We start from the raw sequence: 17,551 nt of genomic DNA on the forward strand, positions 1-17,551 counted from the left end.
CTTCATTTTTTTCCCTTCTGTGAGTTAGCTTCCTATACTTTGGCACCTGGATATTTTACTTTTGCAGACAGTAGGTTTTTGTTAGTTCCCTTTGAGTGGATTCCAACCCATGCTGGGCCCATCTGTATCAGAAGAGAATGGTACTTCTATTGTTGTCTAGGTTTTGACCTTCCAGAGGACCACCATGCTGTTTTCCAAGTTATCCTGCTGGGCTTGAACTGTCAGTCTTTCAGCTAGTATTGTAATGCTTAGTATTTACATTTGCTATATCAAATTTCCTTTGAAGCCCTTTTCTAACCTAGATCATAGCGATTTTTCCCCCTCCGTCCTTTTGAAGAAACTTTATTTCTCTAACCTATTTTTTAAAAAAATTATTTATTCAAAAGATGGTTTTTATTTCTCTCCATATCTTTCAGGTTCTGTATGCTTGATCTGAATTTGCGGATTTTCCCTAATCTTTTGACCTTGCTGTTGTTCTCAATAGGGTTTTTCTTTGAAAGATGATTTTTAATTAAAAATTCATGAACAAATTCCAAAAGTTCTGGAGCAACTTTAGTTTGAGCAACTAAACTATATGCTTAATTTTTAAATTTAAATTTTAGTCTTTTTTTTAAAATAATTTTTTATATTTTACTGGTTTACTAAAAAAATTATATACATTATTTTCCACAAATTGTTAGTCATTTTTATAATTAGCAAAAATCTCTTGTAGTAGTCCTCAAAATTATATTTTTCTTTTTTTTTAAAGTTGTTTTTCTTTTTTATTATTTTTTGTGTGTGTACCGTCAAATCAGATCTGACTGGTACAGGAGGAAATTGTCCCTCCTTCTCTACCAGAGTATCTGGTGAATTCCAGCCTTGTACCTCTGGGATTGCAGTGCAGCTTCTTGCCACTAGGCCACCAGAGCTCCCTAAAACTGTATTTTTCAAAGGTGTAAGACTGTGTGTGTGGTGTGAAATTAGAAATGATCACCTTAATTTGAAGTGCATGTCTACTTGTAACACTTTAATAATCTAGATAGGTAAATTATTTTCCTTGTCACATTAAAATTCAGTAACATACTTTTGTGTACTGTCAAGTTAGAATCAATCCATAGCTGACTCTCTGGCAGGTTTTCAGAGGCAGTAAATCACAAAAGAGGAGATTGCCCGTTTTTTCCCCATGGAGCACCTGGTGGATTTGAGCTGTGTGCCCAGAGCTCCCAAATTTAGTAACATACTTTTGAACTAAAATCCATTCAGAATAGCAGAATCTTTTCATATCATTTAGTTAATCTGTTGTTACATGCCATGGAATTGACTTGAACTCCTAGGGATCCTATGAACAACAGGTCTGAACCTTATCCTAACCTGCATCATCCTCATCTTATATGTACTCAAGCCTGTTGTTAAGAGTCACTGTATCCTTGATGATCCTTGTCTCTCTTTCTGGCTCTCCACCTTTGCCAACAATGCTACCTTGTTCTAGAAAAGTAAAATGGATGTGATTTAAGTTCATATGAAATTTTTCACAGAAAAATAATTGAATGCAATTGTTGTTGTTACGTGCCATCGAGTCGCTTGCGACTCATAGTGACCCAATGTACAACAGCCCTAAACTCTGCTCTGTCTTGTGCCAATCGCACCGGCTCTGACACACCCAACTCGATTACCCCAATCACTGAATCAATCCACCTCATAGGGAGGCCTTCCCCTTCTGCGCTGTCCCTCCACCCTACTAAGCATGATGTCCTTCTCCAAGGACCTGTCCCTCCTTGCAACATGTCCAAAGTATGTTAGACAAAGCCTCAGAATCCTTGCCTCCAAGGAGCAGCCTGGTTTGACCCTTTCCAGGTTGAATCTGTTTGTTTTCCTAGCAGTCCATGGTACCCTCAATACTCTTCTCCAGCACCACAGCTCAAAGGCATCAATTCTCCTTCTATCCTTCTTAGTCATTGTCCAACTCTGTGATGCATAACAAGTGATAGCAAAGACCATGACCTGTATCAGATGCACCTTGGCCTCCAAAGAGACACCATTGCTCTTCAGTACTTTGCTGTTCTAATTAATTATCCTAAAAATTTTAGCTGCTTCATTTTATATATAATATGGATTACCAGAGTGATTATTTTCTATCTGATAAGCATCCCATCACTAACAGTTTTCATCTTATGATTTTGTTTCTCAAATAAGATTTTGTGTTGGATTGAGAAGTTATTAATGTGTTGTTGTTGTGCCCACGAAATGCCCCTCAAAGAAATCCAGAAACACATCTGAAGTTTCAAGAGCGTTTATTGTTTAATTTTTCCACCCGTGGAGGCTCTTTCACCTTCCTCAGAAAGGTGGTGAAGGGAAAAAGCCTCGAGTTTTCCCTCCCACTTGCTTTTATAGCTTTTTCTTGGGTGCCCCTGCTAAGGCAAAGAGATTGGCGGGCTAGGGGGTCACTCATTTGGCCGGCTTTTGATGGGCTGGCTGGTTACTTTGCCCGCCTTTACTCTTTTTGTGTCACATAGACACTAGTTAATTCCTTACTTTTTCAAGGACAGACTGGGTTTTACCTGGGCCACTCGTATTTGCCCTAAGCCAAGAATTTTTATGGCCCGCTTCTGCCTTCAGCGCTAATGGGGGTTTATAAAAAAATGGGGTTTCTGCTGCCCCTTCAGTTGTGTGTCGTTTGAGTAGGACTCACAGCGACCCTATGAACAACAGCTCTGAGCTCTGTCCTGTGCCATCCTAATCAACTCTGGCATAGTCCATTATTGCCTCTGGCACTATTTCAGTCCTTCAGTTGAGGGTCTTCTTTTCTTTTGCTGACTCTTGACTTTTTCTGAGCATGATGTCCCTTTCCAAGAAATAACTCCTTCTAACAACATGCCCAGAATTTGTGAGATGAAGCTTTGCCATCCTTGGAGGATAAGTTTCTTGAATTGATACTTCACACAGTGCTTCTTTGGACTCTTCTGTAGGATGACTTGAGTAAATTTGGTAATGAGTGAATAAGTGAACACTGAAAGAATTCCTATTCAATTCCTTCTCGTTTTACAAAAGATACTACATATGTACTTTTAAATAAAAAGGTCAGCAGTTCTCCTGGAGAAAGATGTAGCATCTGCTTCTGTTTGGTTTACAGCCTTGGAAACTTTGTAGAGACTTCTTTCAGTGTCCTCTGTAGGGTTGCTATGAGTCAGAATTGGCTTGCCTGACAAGGAGGTTTCCCATTTTACACTAAGAAAATGTTAAGGAAATATAATTGTCATTAATCTATAATGCTGAATCTTGTCCATAGAAAATTGGTAAATTTCTACTATACTTTCTATTTAATTTCAATGCCTGTTACAAAATTAAAGTTTTAAGAAATCCTTGCTCTAGGTTCCCAACCTTTTTCCTGATCATGATGATGTTAATATGTCTGGTTTGATTTTTGCAGTCAAAAGGAGTACGTGGGGTTCCATTTATTATGAAATTCAAGCCGAAGAATTTAAAATGTATTTATATTCTGACACCCTCATGAGCTTAAAAAAAAATCCAACTACATATATTGGCATTTAAAAATTCTGTTTGTATATAGTTTTTAAATCACTACAGCTTCTCAAGCCTTGGTATCTAGCAAGCCGTTTTCATTTCCTGCTTCATGTTGCTTTTTTTGTGATAGTCTCAAAATGCCAGCTTCATAAAGGTATAATGTCTTTAAAGGAGTGTACTGCCTCTCCACAATATACCGTGACCCTCCAGAATCTAGTAGCTAATAGTTTCTGTGATGTCTGCTGATGTCACAAAATGCAGTAGTATGCTGAATGAGTTTGTTGTGCCCCAGGGGACCTCAATATGCAAACTGAGACTACAGAGTAATTTAAAAATCAGAATAGAAATGGAGCTAGAATTTGTTTGTTACCATATAATTTGCCAGGCTTAGGGGCCAGTAGTTACTTGTAGATAACATTATAGCTATATTCATATATAATGTATGTGATATTTTTTCCAGTGTTTTTTCTACTATGTGACATTTAAGTCTTGGTTGATCATAGCAGTTAAAATGTGTCAGCACTATTTATAAATACTGTATTTTTGCCATTCCAGTCAATGTTGGTTTATGGAATTTTATCATCAGTAATAAAAAATGGATAATTTTGCACGAGCAGAGGATTGTAAAAATTTTTCTTTTGAAGAAGCAAAAGCATCAGTATGTTCTGAAATAGAGTCTTCATTCAATATTAATGTAAACACAACTGTTCCTGGGTCTGGGTCATCTGAAAAGGAGCAGGTAGGCACACTGACAAAAAGAAAAATGGAGTTTGAAGATGATCTTACAAAGGAAGATTCTAACTATGGGGAAGACACTTCATTCAAAAAAAGAACACTTGATGTAAAAATTGTCCCAGAGGAAAAAGATTTTGGAAATGATAATGCTGTTTCAAAAAGGGAAATAGAAGATGATGATACCTCAACAGGTGCTTGTTCCACTGGAGATGTTGCTCATAAAAAGAGAAAAAGAGAACTTGAGGATATTCCTGAACAACAAAAAGTATGTTGACTCATTTTCTTTTATTAATAATGTAGTATGTCAAATTGAAATGTGACCTACCTGTGAGTAATACTGCTTTCTCTAGTGGTTTTTGAAAACATAATCTGAATAATTTAAGCATATTCTTTTTATAATAAGATGTGGTTCTGATGTAGACTTAACACAGTTGAGTGTTATAAGGTGAAATTTCTTTTGCTAAGGACTTAATTTTATCTTACTTATTTGACTAGAAATTTGCAAGTCAGTTTTAATAGTTTGCTTTTTTTAGTGTTTTATTTTATTTAGTGTTTATTTACAGTTCAGATGGTACTTTTTATATTTGATGCTCATCTCTTTTGTTTTTAAATAGAGATTCATTACTTAAAGTGATAAATTTTAAAAATCACACCACCCAACTTTGTGTTTCTTTGTTAATATAGTTGCTTGAAGAACTGTTTCTAACTTTAATGAGCGTGTTTTATCACAATTTTAGGTAAATAGGTATAAACTCCTCATAATAAGCTAGATATCTATCCTGGTACTGTTACAAAACAAAAGATAGCAAGTCTGGAAAAACAACATTGCAAAGGAATCTGAAGCAGAATCTGTATTTAGAGAGAAAGAGAAATATTAAGGAGTAAAATTCTGCCATTAACCTTGAAGCAGAAAGTGGCAGATAGGCTAGACATTTGTCATTGTTGGGGGATAAATCCCTGTAGTGGGCATTATTTCCAAATTTTTACTACTTCAGAACTATCACTAGTCCTATTTTCAGGTTATAACCTTACACTCAAACCTGCTAAATAGAATAGGTAAAAGATGAAGCACTGGTTGAAAAGGGATATGTGAGGGAGTTGAAGTCATTTTCCTACCATGGTATCACTACAGACTACTTAGACCTCAAGGAGAACAGATTGAAAGCTGTTGATTTACATTCATAGCAAATAATAATGGAAAGCATTGATGTTGAACGTAACCTGTTGAGCTGTAACTATTTTACAGGAATTATTGTCTACTCCTCAAAACACTTTTCTAATTACGTAATAAATATATAGGTATAATTATTACTTTATCTTCATGTTAGAACTCTATCCCTAGGTTGTCTATTGACTCAGTTAAAACTCTGGAAAAGTATTGGGTTTTTTTGTTTTGTTTATTTTTAAAAAAACTTTTATATTGGTTTACATACAAAAGTGTTTCGTTAATATACATGGTGTTTCATGCATTCTGCCATTCATACTGTTTCACATTTGGAAAAGTATTGGTTTTATAAATACTAACATTTCACAGATAAAAAGATGAAGATGAAAATATTAAATCTAGAGATATTTTCAAAATTAGGAAATGGGAGATAAGTTCTAATTAAAATTAGAAGGATTTCTATGGTTAATGTAGCTACTTAATGAATTTTATTAATTTACCAGGTATTTTGTTGGTTATGTAGACCAGATACCTTTAGGTCTATGTATATCCTGCTTCTTAATTTTGTTCTACTTTTTTACTTTCAGAGCTTAGAAGAGGGGCACGGCTCAACAGTGGCTGCCCACTACAATGAACTTCAGGAAGTTGGTTTGGAGAAGCGTAGCCAAAGTCGTATTTTTTACTTAAGAAACTTTAATAATTGGATGAAAAGTGTCCTTATTGGTATGATTTATTTTTGCTGTAGAAATGCAATGTTTTATTGTATAACTAATGTCTCAGTTTTCCTCTTCTAAATAATTAACCAATCTCCAAGCATTTATTATCAAATTTTAACATCAAGTTGGGGTCTTCTAGGAAAATTCTTTTGGTTGACTATGTAGGGTATTCAATATTTTTAAAACTCATTGTTCCCATATCATACAGTATAGCAATTAATAATCTTAGTCGATTTTCTCCTGAGTTTTTGAGACTGTAGATTGTGTGAGAGGAGATTGCTTTCTTTTTCCTGAGGAGCCACTGGAGAATTTGAACTGCTTCAGGAGTGCCTCCATTGGGGTAGCAGTATAACTCCTCATAGTTTAGACCACCACAAATTCCTTAACAAGTACTGATTGATGTAAATACATAGACTAGAGTAGCTACTTAATTTCATCCTACTGTCATTGAATAGATCCTGACTTATAGGAAGAGTCTGCCTCATCTTTCTCCCAAGCAGAGGCTTGTTGAATTTGAACTGTCAGCTTGCAGCTGAGTACTTTCACTCCTCTAGTCTTAATCCTATCTCACTCTTAACAGTTTTGGAGTAATGGCAGAATCTTTATTAAGTTGGATTACATGTTCAGGTTACATTATTCTTACTGTTATTGTGTTGGAAATGACTCATAGCTGCTAACTTTCCAGTAAGTTTTTAGAGGCTGTAAATTGCATAGGAGGAGATTGCCCATCTTTCTTCCATGGATTTGAACCCCCTGACTTTTGGTTGGCAGCACAGCTTCTTACTCAAGTCAACAATATTCCAGGAAAAAGGGTATTAGCATGCTCTTTTTTTTTGTTTAGTTTTTTTTTTTAAACAATCAACCCCTGGAGATTCCTTAACAAGGAGTCCTTGGGTGGTGCAAGTTGTTCAAGTATTTGACATCTAATGGGAAGTTGGAGGTTTGGGTTTATGTATGTGACTCCTTGGAATAAAGGACAAAGGCAGAGGAAGAAGAATGACCAAGATGGATGTCAGATGAGACTCAAAATACTACAGTAGAGCACTGAGAAGCCAAAGCACAGGGAAGACATCAAGACATTAAAGAGCTGAACAGAAGATTTCAAAAGACAGCTCGGGAAGACAAAGCAAAGTATGAAATGTGCAAAGAGCTGGAGTCAGAAAATCAAAAGGGCTGAACTAGTTTGGCATTCCTTAAGCTGAAGGAACTGATGGAAGAAATTTAAGCCTTGAGTTGCAATACTTAAGGGAGCATTGAGCAGAGTATTAAATGATCCAGGAATCATTAAAAAGATGGAAGGAGTATTCAGAATCACTGTACCGAAAGGAGTTTTCTGACGTAGAATTTCATGAAACAACATATGAGCAAGAGCCTGTGGTGCTGAAGGAAGAAGTTCAAGCTCCTCTGAAAGAATTGGCAAAAAACAAGTCCCCAGGAATTGACGGCATACCAATTGACGTATTTCAACAAACAGATGCTGTCCTGGATGCGCTTACCACGTTGTGTCAAGAAATCTGGAGGACAACTACCTGGCCAACTGTCTGGAAGAGATCCATATTTGTTCCCATTCCAAAGAAAGGTGACTAGACAAGAGTGTGGAAATTACCAAACAACATCATTAATACCACATACAAACAAGATTCTACTAAAAATTATTCAAAAACGACTGAAGCAGCACATTGGAGAACTTCTGGACGTGCAGGCTGGGTTTAGAAGAGTCTCTGGTACTAGAAATAGTAGAGCTAATGTTAGATGGATCTTGGCTGAAAGCAGAGAGTACCAGAGGAATGTCTGTGTTTCATTGACTATTCAAAGGCATTTGACTGTGAGGATCACACAAACTGTGGCTAACTCTAAGAAGAATGGGAATCCCAGAACACTTGATTGTGCTTATGCTAAACTGTACTTGAATCAGGAGACAGTTGTCAGAACAGGGCAAGGAAACACTACATGGTTTTAAATTGGGAAGGGTTTACACCAGAAATGTCTCGTATCTTCTTATCTTTTCAGCCTGTATGCAGAACAGGTCATTTGGGAGGCTGGGCTCTATGAGGTGGAATGTGGCATCAGGATTGGAGGAAGATTCATCAACAACCTGCATTATGCAGTTGACACAACCCTGCTTGCTGAAACTGAGGAGGATCTGAAGTGCTTGCCAAAGACGAAGATGATTAAGGACTGTATCCTTAAATATGAATTGAAGCTCAACATCAAGAAAACAAAGATTTTCACCACTGTGCCAATTGGCAGCATCATGATAGATGGTGAAGAGATTGAGAGTGTTAACAGCTTTAGTTTGCTTGACTCTTACCACAATCAACACTCTTGGTACCAGCAGCAGGATATCAAAAGACAAATTATATTGGGAAAGTCTGCTGTCAGGGACATCCCCACAGTACTGAAGAGCAATGCCGTCAGTCTGGAGACAAAATTGCATGTGATACAGGCCATGTTCTTTGTAGTTACTTGCTACGCATCAGAAAGCTGGACAATGACTAGGGATGATAGAAGGAGAATTGATGCTTTTGCACTGTAGTATGGGAGAAGAGTATTAAATATGCCATGGATTGCTAGGAGAGCAAACAGGTTCATCATGTTGTTGTTGTTGTTTGGTGCCGTCGAATCGTAGATGACTCATAGCGACCCTATGAACGAACAGCCTGAGCACTGTTTGTACTAAGTTTCAGGAGGCAAGCCATTTCGGAAGTGGATGCTGCTCCTGCTTCCAGGCTTGATTTAGTCGGGAAGCTCCAGCCAACACTGTCCACCGTGGGTACCCATTATCACGATTGGCACGTCTCTGTCACAGGCTTCAGCATCACAGCAACCACGAGTTACCTCTGTACAGCAATGCACAGACCAGTGCTGTACCACCTAGAAGAACGTTTGACAGGAAAATAATTTGAACTTGGCTGAGGGCCCTTTTGGCTTAAGGCTGCCTCCTGGTTCAAACCCTAGGCCCAGGCTGGCTAGCCTCGCTCTCGGGGACAGAGCAAACCTGCACATAACAAGCACATGCCCAGAAAAGCAATCGACTCCAAAAGCTTGCCATGATTCCTGCACTTATACCACCATGCTCCTTCTGGCAAGGAGAACTTCCCAGGTTCATCATAGAGAGGGTTAATCTAGGCTGCTCCTTGGAGGCAAGGAATCTGAAGCTTTTTCTGTCATACTTTGGCCATATTGCAAGGAGGAACAAGTCCTTGGAGAGGAACCTCGAGGGTGGAGGGACAGCGCAAGAGAGGTAGACCATGGATGAAATGGATTGGCTGAGTGACTGGAGTAATGGGGCTAGGTATGTCAGAGGCAGTAAGATTGGCACAGGGTAGAGCAGAATTTAGAGCTGTTATACATTGGTTTGCCATGAGTTGCAAGCGACTCGATGACGCGTAACACTAACAATCTGTTTCTGTAAATAGCATGTTTTGAAAGCCAGATTGGAGTATAGGAAACTCTGGACACATGAGGTTGTCCTGAGGTGGAAACATCTCATCATCAACTAGCTTTTACTGGCTCCATTTTTGTTATCCATTCTTAGAAGTGTAGAGAGTGGGATATATATAATTTTTTTTTTTACTAATTTTAATGAACTTTTACAGAAACTTAGGGTTTCCAGTCATTCATTGTTACACTTTTCTCCCTGTCCACCCCCACCCCACCCCCCAGTTTACTCTTCTTGAAAAGTAAAAGAAAAACTCTTTCATTGTTATGCAATCCTTCCACCCAAGTCCACTCCACTGTGTAGTCTTCATTCTGGACTCATGTCATGACAATAATACCCAGTCATGTATCCCTTTTAAACAGTTCTCTCCTTCATCTGTTTCAATGCAGTGTACATCATTCCTCTCCTCCTCCTCTGTCTTCCCTCAACCCCGATGTCAGTCCCGTTTTACAACAGTGGCCCTATGCAATATTTGTTCTTTTGTGACAGATATTTCACTCAGCATAATGTCCTCCAGGGTCACCCATTTTGCATAATAATTCATGAATTCTTTGCTTTTCAATGCTGTATAGTATTCCATTGTGTGAATATACCAGAGTTTCGGCCTCAATTCGTACTGATGGGCACTTGCTTTGTTTTCAGCTCTTTTATATTGTGAACAAAGCCGCAGTAAACATGGTGTGCATATCTCTGCTTGGGTGGCACTTATGGTTTCTTTAGGGTACATTCCCAGTAGTAGAGTTGCTGGGTCAAATGGTATTTCTATTTGCAACCTTTTGAGAAAGTGCTGTACAGCCTTCCATAGTCGTTGCACCATTTTACATTCCCATCAGCAGTGAATAAGGGTTCCAGTTTCTCCGCAATTTCCCCAGCATTTGATGTTTGCTGTTCTGTTAAATTTTGCTGTTCTTTCTCAGGTGAGATGATATCTCATAGTAGTTCATTACAAGTATATTTTAGTATGGTCTATTTTTGTTTTTAATGTTTATATTTTAATGGGAAAATTATTTGATTCTACCAGGTAATTTTCTTTTTGAAGGCATTTTCAGCTTCAATTCTTAAAAGTTCTCCCCCCAGAAGTAATTTCTTTTAAACTTCTTTATTCCCAGTGGTGAACTTTTTATAATGTAATTATTGGTTAATAATGTAATTTGGTAATCAGTTGAAAGGGTTCTATTTTTACTTCAGGATATTGAAGAATTTTGATTATGAGGAAGCTTAAAAGGTATAGTTTTTTTTTTTAGTTTGTTTTTTTAATTAGTTTTTATACTTCTTTTGACAGTGACCTGAGCCTGATTTCTTTTTTCCCCTTTTACTTTATATTTATTTGCAGACAGAATTCATGTGCATAGTGTATCATTCATGTACATAGCATTTCACACATTTCTACATTCACATTGTGTTTGACATGATAATCCATATACATTGTGTTTTCTAAAATTAATCACCATTCCTCTATGCCTATTATTACTCTATCTTTTCACATCCCCATTGGATTTTTCCTAATTCCTTTACACCTCCCCTCTCCAATCACCAAACTCTTATGTTATTCTGGTTATTTTCTCCCCTCCTAATCCTTTGTTCCCCCTGCCTCACTTCCCTTTCCCTTTTGGAGTTTTAATCCAAATAAAAATAATGATTTTATGAAGTATTTTTCCTTAAGAGACTGAGTTAGTTAATTCAGCATAAGGCTCTCTAGATTTTCTCGTGTTAAATATTTTACAAAATTATTGGTCCTTAGTGCTGCATAGTACCTGGTATCTTTGATGAATATCAAATTTAGAGGTATAATAAATTAATTTTAGAAACAGCTAAGAAGTAATTATGTGTAAGTGGCTTTTTTGGTTTTGGGGTTTTTTTTCCATTGTGAACACATGTTGGCTTTTTGAAATTCTTGGAAACTTATTGCCATTGAGTTAGAATCAACTCATGGCTGACTTTCCAGTGGGTTTTCAGAGGTTGTAAATCACACAGGGAGTTCTGGTTGCCTGTTATTTAAGGACTTGTGCTGCCAACCCCAAGACAAGTAGTTCGAATTCACCAGCTACTTCGTGGGAAAAAGCTGGACATTCTTCTTCTGTGTGATTTATTGCCTTTGAAAACCCTCTATAGAGGGTCAGCTCTGAGTCCGCAGTGATGTAAGGCACATAATAGCAACAAAAAATCACTCAAGAGGAAACAGTTCATTTTCCTCCGGTGGTTCTGAACCACCAGAGAGGTGCCACCTTTAGGCTTAGCAGTGCAACTTCCTAAAGACTGCACTACCAGAGCTCCTACTTCTGTTTAGTAGAATTTTAAATTGTATGCTATTTAATGTTGAATTTTGAAAGCAGCATCACAGAGTCTAATCTCTAATGGTAGGTGATCAAGTTAGTTACTTCTGGTTGCATTTTGAAACATGTACCAAAGGTTATGAATTAACTTTATAAATAAATATGCAGAAGAAGGTAGAAGATTGTTGAATTAACTTTGTAAATGAACATGCTGAAGTAGTTAGAAGATTGTTGAAGCTAACAGTTTCTGTTTTGGTAAGTATGAGCAACAGATGCTTAATATGACTAATTTACCTTTTTTAAGGAGAATTTTTAGAAAAGGTGCGACAGAAAAAAAACCGTGATATCATTGTTTTGGACCTGGGATGTGGTAAAGGTGGAGATCTGCTCAAGTGGAGAAAAGGAAGAATTAAAAAGCTAGTTTGTACAGGTAAGAAAAATAAATGAAGTAATAAAGAATGATGATTTGTAATCAGCCAGGTACTTGAAGCACCTTAGTATCAAAATGATACTTTTGGCATGAGTTTTGGGGGCTGTAAAAATAAGAGTATTTGAAAAAATGAGTCATTAGATATTCCTGGTGGAGTTATGAGTAGGGAGCCTAGAATAATTTATCAGTTCTCAAGGAAGGACTTTATCAAAGACAGCTGGAATTGTGTCTGAAGTCAGATCTGGAAATGGCTTCCACTGGCTAAAGACAGGACACCTTGAACATCAAGTGACATCATGATTACAGTGGATCAAAAAAGAATGTTTCATTGCTCACTGTTATAGATTCCTAGGAAACATACTTGCTATTCTCAAACTCGTTAATTAAAGATGTTCAATCAGTCAGTTATTATGAATAGTATTTCAAGGCATTTAAATAATTGATAAGAGAATGTCTTCTTTATTAAAAAGTTATAGCTAAAAAATACAGAAGAAACGATAGAAAAATCACTGTTTTTCAACACTTGAAAATATACTCTTATTTGGTCAGCAGTAATAGAAAGGTTGATAGTAACTTAATGAATAAAAGGAATCATTGGTCTTCCCACTGGTGGATGATAGGAAGTACCAGCACCATCTGGGATGGAGTGCATAACTGAGCAGTTTTTACACTCTGTGGTGTTTTGGCTTTTTTTCTTTTTCTTTTTTGTCATTTTATTACAAGATGTTAAAGTTAACTACAAATTCCAGTTATAACTTGATAATCTTTTGTTAGGCATCAAAACTTCATTTAAAACCACTGCTTATTCAAAGTGATCACAGAACTACTCAAAACGTGGAACAAGAATAAAGAGAACCATTTTATTGGTCAATGAGTGTGCTTTATTCTCTCAATATAGCAAATTCATACTTCAGTTTTACTTAAAACTGTAACTTGAATAGACAGCGATATAATACAAAGTGATTTTTGTCACCTAGCTAATTTTCCATTTAGTTAAATCAACTGTTCACAGCTGTCCAATGGGATACATAGATTTACATAACTGGCTGTGCCTGAGCCTTTGCAAGCAGCTTTAGATCTTGAATACACTTGGCAGTTGTCTCCTTTTCCTGTTGCGCATAGATGCTCTGCACCACATTCTCCACCTAGTTTATCATGTGTTCTTGTTCCTTTCTTCGCATCATATTCTGCACAGAGATATGGTAGTCCAGACAATTCTTCGCCTCCTTGTACACTCTGTGCAGCTGTTCCTGGTATGTAACTTACAAGGCCATAGTGATGTTCTTCCTTTGAACATCAAAAAGGTAAAGGCATTACTGAGCTAGTGCCTGCTGTACCTTTTCTAAATCACTCACATCTTGGATGTATTTCAGAAGTCTGTTTTACCTCTTATAGTCGAGCAATTTTTTGCTCATTAAGTTTATCAGCAAATTGTCCAATAAAGGCACAATATTTTTTAACTGCATAGACAAGCAACCCGACTTTTGCTATGCTAGAAAAGATTTCTGGTGTAGCCACACATATTTCTTTGGACAGAAAATACAGAATAAGCCCAGTTCCAAGCATATAAGGACCTGTTTTAGGGACAGTTGTTTTAGGATAAAGAAACTGGAAGAATTCCTCAGGGATCAGTCCAAAGCTAACTTTTCCTTCATGTTCAGGAATAGGTGGTAGAGGTGCAAGACTTGGCTGTCCTTTTTGAAAGATCCTTGTGGCTTGCAATACCCTCAGGCTTCAGAGCGCTGTGTTCTTCAGAGAGGGGCTGCCCGTGACAGCTTGATCAGGGAGATTCTGGGTAGTGTCCCTGTGATCCTAACAGGAGAGCTTGTCAGGGATGGTGGCAAGATGCCGCTCAACCACTCTGTGGTTTTAGGACCTCTTAAAAATTAGTAAGGGTTTGAAAGAACTTTTATGTATATAGTTCCTGTAACTGAGAACTTTAAAAGTATTTAAGAATTAAAAAAAAAAGGAAGAAATTTAGTGTAAAGACTTGTTTTACATTTGCAAAAGAAAGATAAAAGATAACTCAAAAAGATCACTGTGATTGTGAATACAGGTTTTTCAGAATTCCAGTTTTTCGCTTGAAAGCTCAAATTTTGTCCTTGGCAGCAAATATTATCCATTGTTTTTTGTTAACTGACAAATGGTACTTTTCAAGAAAATGTCTTCCAGATTTCCAAGACTGAGAAACTAATTGTCAGTGGTTATTTCAAGTTAAAGTATTCTATGAAAAGATGGCCAACTTTGGGTAATTTGGTGGACTAGGCAGGCAGCAGTGGAGATCATCTTCACTGAAGACACAAGTGAATAAAGGTAGCAGAAATGGATGGTAATTTTGCAACCCTTAGTTTAAAAAGAAGTACTTCAGACACTGATTGAATAAAATATCAAAGAAATAGATGGAGCATAGAACCATAAACGGCTCTGCATGATCATTTTGAATAGTTGTCTAGTCAGCGTGGGAACCCAGGACTGTGTACCCATGCCAGCAGCTTGTGAATGACAAGAAATGGAGAATTCCTTTCTTGTCTGCTATGCCCTCTTGGAGATCATGAGAATAGACTCTCCTGATCCAGGATTCCTCAGCACTTCCTAGCTTTGCCTGAGACCAGATTGGCACCATTTTGTATTTGACTCTGGGGGTAACTCCGGCTGTGCATCCAAGAACTCATATGGGAACCCTCAGATTAGAACTGATTGGCCTGCAGCCAACTCTGGATTTGTTGGGGTACTACCTTGGGCAGAGTTCCCTTGATTTTCACTGGGCACCCTTGCCTCAGATATCCTTTGGAGCAGTTCACCCTCTACAGAGTGCATCTTGGAGCATTTCAGATGATAGTTAACATTGGCTATCTCTTAGTACTAGCCATCTCTCTGTACTCTGACTGTATCATACTGTCCTATAGACTGGTATATACACTGTCCCTTGTCAGATGGACTACCTACACTCCTCTGAGATTAATAGAAACTCTCTACCAGGTTGCTTAACCTAATCCTTGACATTCCCTAAGGCTCACGCCTTTCTTAAGAAAGACAGTATCTATACACATGAACTTCACTAGATGGAACTCACAGGAATCAGATTGGCTAATTCTATATTAAGAATCCCTGGAGAACTCGGTGTTGTTGTATATCATTGAGTGGGAACTGATCCGTAGCTGGTCGTCTAGCAGGTTTTCAGAGGCAGTTTTAATCACAAGGGAGGTGATTGCTCATCTTTGTCCCACAAAACAGTGGGCAGATTTGAACTGCCTACCTTTGGGATTACAGCACAGCACCCTGGAGAACTCAGTAGCAGTAGTAAAAATCAGGCCAGGTTCTAACTGTGAAACACTATTACTCAGGTGCAAGTTTAAATTGAAGTTGAAGAAAATGAAAGCTAGTCCAAGAACCGAACTACAACTTTGAGTCTATCCTATTTGAATTTAAAAATTATCTCAGGAATAGATTTGAGGCACTAATCTCTAAGGAGCAAAGGCTAGATGGATTTGGGGATGACACTGAAGATACCATTCATGAAGAGAGCGAGCATAAGGTAAAAAAAAAAAAGAGTAAAAGGTCATTACGATGACAGAAGAGAAAGAATAAACCAAAATGGATGTCAGAAGAGATTCTGAAAATTGCACACAAGCATAAAGAAGCCAAGATAAAAAGTGAGGAGATGCCGAAGTAAAAGAGATGTGAAAAAATTAAAAAATGAGCAGAGGATTTCAAAGGGCAGCTGATTTCAAAGGGAGAAGAGAGAACAAAATAGTATAATGGAATGTGCAAAGACTGAAGTTGGAAAATAAAAAGAGAAAAAACTCAGTATTTTTCAAGCTAAGAGGACAGAAAAATTCAGGCATTGAGTTACGGTACTAAGAGATGTTGTGGGAAAAGTTTTAAATGGTCAAGGAAGCATTAAAAGAAGGTAAAAGAATTGACAGTCACTGTACAAGAGTTTGTCAACACTGAAATGTTTTAGGAAGTAGCATATGTTAAAGAGCCAATGGTGGTGAAGTATTTTGGGATTCCCATTCTCAATGTTAAGTCAGATTTTTGTAATCTGTATGATTTCTTGTATCCACATCGATGTCCTTGGCACCAACATTCAGGAAACCAAAAAACTAGATGGGAAAACCTGCCTTCAGGGACAATGCCAGAGTGCTAAAGAGCAGTGATGTTAATATACAGACTAAAGGTGAAATTGATCCAAGACATGGCTTTCTCATTGCTTGCTATGCATTTGAAAACTGGACGGTGACTAAGGATGACAGAAGACGTTTGATGCCTTTGAGTTGTGGTGTTGGAGAACATTGAACTTAAATGGACTGCCAAAAGAACAAACAAGGCTATCCTAGATAAAGTGAAACTCCTTTGACATAGAGATGGTTAAACTCACTCACATACTTTGGGCATGCTGTTAGGAAGTGTCTACCATTAGAGAAGAGCATGATGTTTGGAGGATCACAGAAAGAGAGGAAGACACTATAAGATTGATTAATACAATGGCTATCACAAAGGTTTTCAGATGTGTTGGAGATGATGAGGTTGGCTCAGGAAAGGACAAGTTTCAGAGATATTGTTCATAGAGTTGCTATGCGTTGTAATCAGTTTGACTGCACATAGCAACAACATCATTATGTGCCTATTGGCCCAGTAGTAAAGATTTTTGTGTTCTTAATATTGAGATGTAAACCATATTGGAAGCTATAGTCTTTGACATACAGCAAGTTTTTTTTTTTTTAGTCCTTCCTTTGAACAAAGTTGTGTCATCTCTATATTAAGGTTGTTGATCAGTTTTCCTCCAATCTTGATGCCACAGTTTTTTCTTTTTTTAAATTTTATTTTATTGAAGAAAACAAACAGATTCATCCTGGAGAGGGTTAAACCAGGCTACTCCTTGGAGACAAGGATTCTGGGGATTCGTCTGACATACTTTAGACATGTTGTAAGGAGAGACAGGTCCTTGGAGAGGGACATCATGTTTGGGAGGGTGGAGGGGGACAGCACAGAAGCGGAAGACCCTCTATGAGGTGAATTGATTCAGTGACTGGGGCAGTCAGGATGGGTGTGTCAGAGACAATGTGATTGGCACAGGATACAGCGGGGTTTAGGGCTGTTGCACATAGGGTCGCCATGAGTCGCAAACGACTCAACGGCACATAACAACAACAACATCAATGAACATTTACAGAGATTTTGAATTTTGCACTGTTGCACTTTTCTCCCTGCCCACGCCTCCCCCCAAGTTTGCTCCTTTGTTTGAAAAGTAAAAGAAAAATTCTTTTCTTTGGTATACAATCCCCC

General features: G+C 37.7%; 1 protein-coding gene and 1 pseudogene across 1 annotated transcript in view; one reads left to right on the top strand and one right to left on the bottom strand.

Moving 5' to 3' along the window:
• Window positions 1-4,096: 4,096 nt before the first annotated feature.
• RNMT (RNA (guanine-7-) methyltransferase) overlaps window positions 4,097-17,551 on the top strand; it is a 75,315-nt gene continuing 61,860 nt past the window's right edge. The window contains exons 1-3 of the mRNA XM_006902757.1: window positions 4,097-4,501; window positions 5,989-6,124; window positions 12,137-12,262. Of these exons, the coding sequence (XP_006902819.1) occupies window positions 4,097-4,501; window positions 5,989-6,124; window positions 12,137-12,262 (667 nt within the window). The remainder of the gene's footprint in view (window positions 4,502-5,988; window positions 6,125-12,136; window positions 12,263-17,551) is intronic.
• LOC102874983 overlaps window positions 13,297-17,551 on the bottom strand; it is a 13,413-nt pseudogene continuing 9,158 nt past the window's right edge.

The sequence above is a fragment of the Elephantulus edwardii genome, unplaced genomic scaffold, assembly GCF_000299155.1.
Source record: "Elephantulus edwardii isolate Elephantulus edwardi_28Jun2011 unplaced genomic scaffold, EleEdw1.0 scaffold00446, whole genome shotgun sequence".
Taxonomy (NCBI): domain Eukaryota; kingdom Metazoa; phylum Chordata; class Mammalia; order Macroscelidea; family Macroscelididae; genus Elephantulus; species Elephantulus edwardii.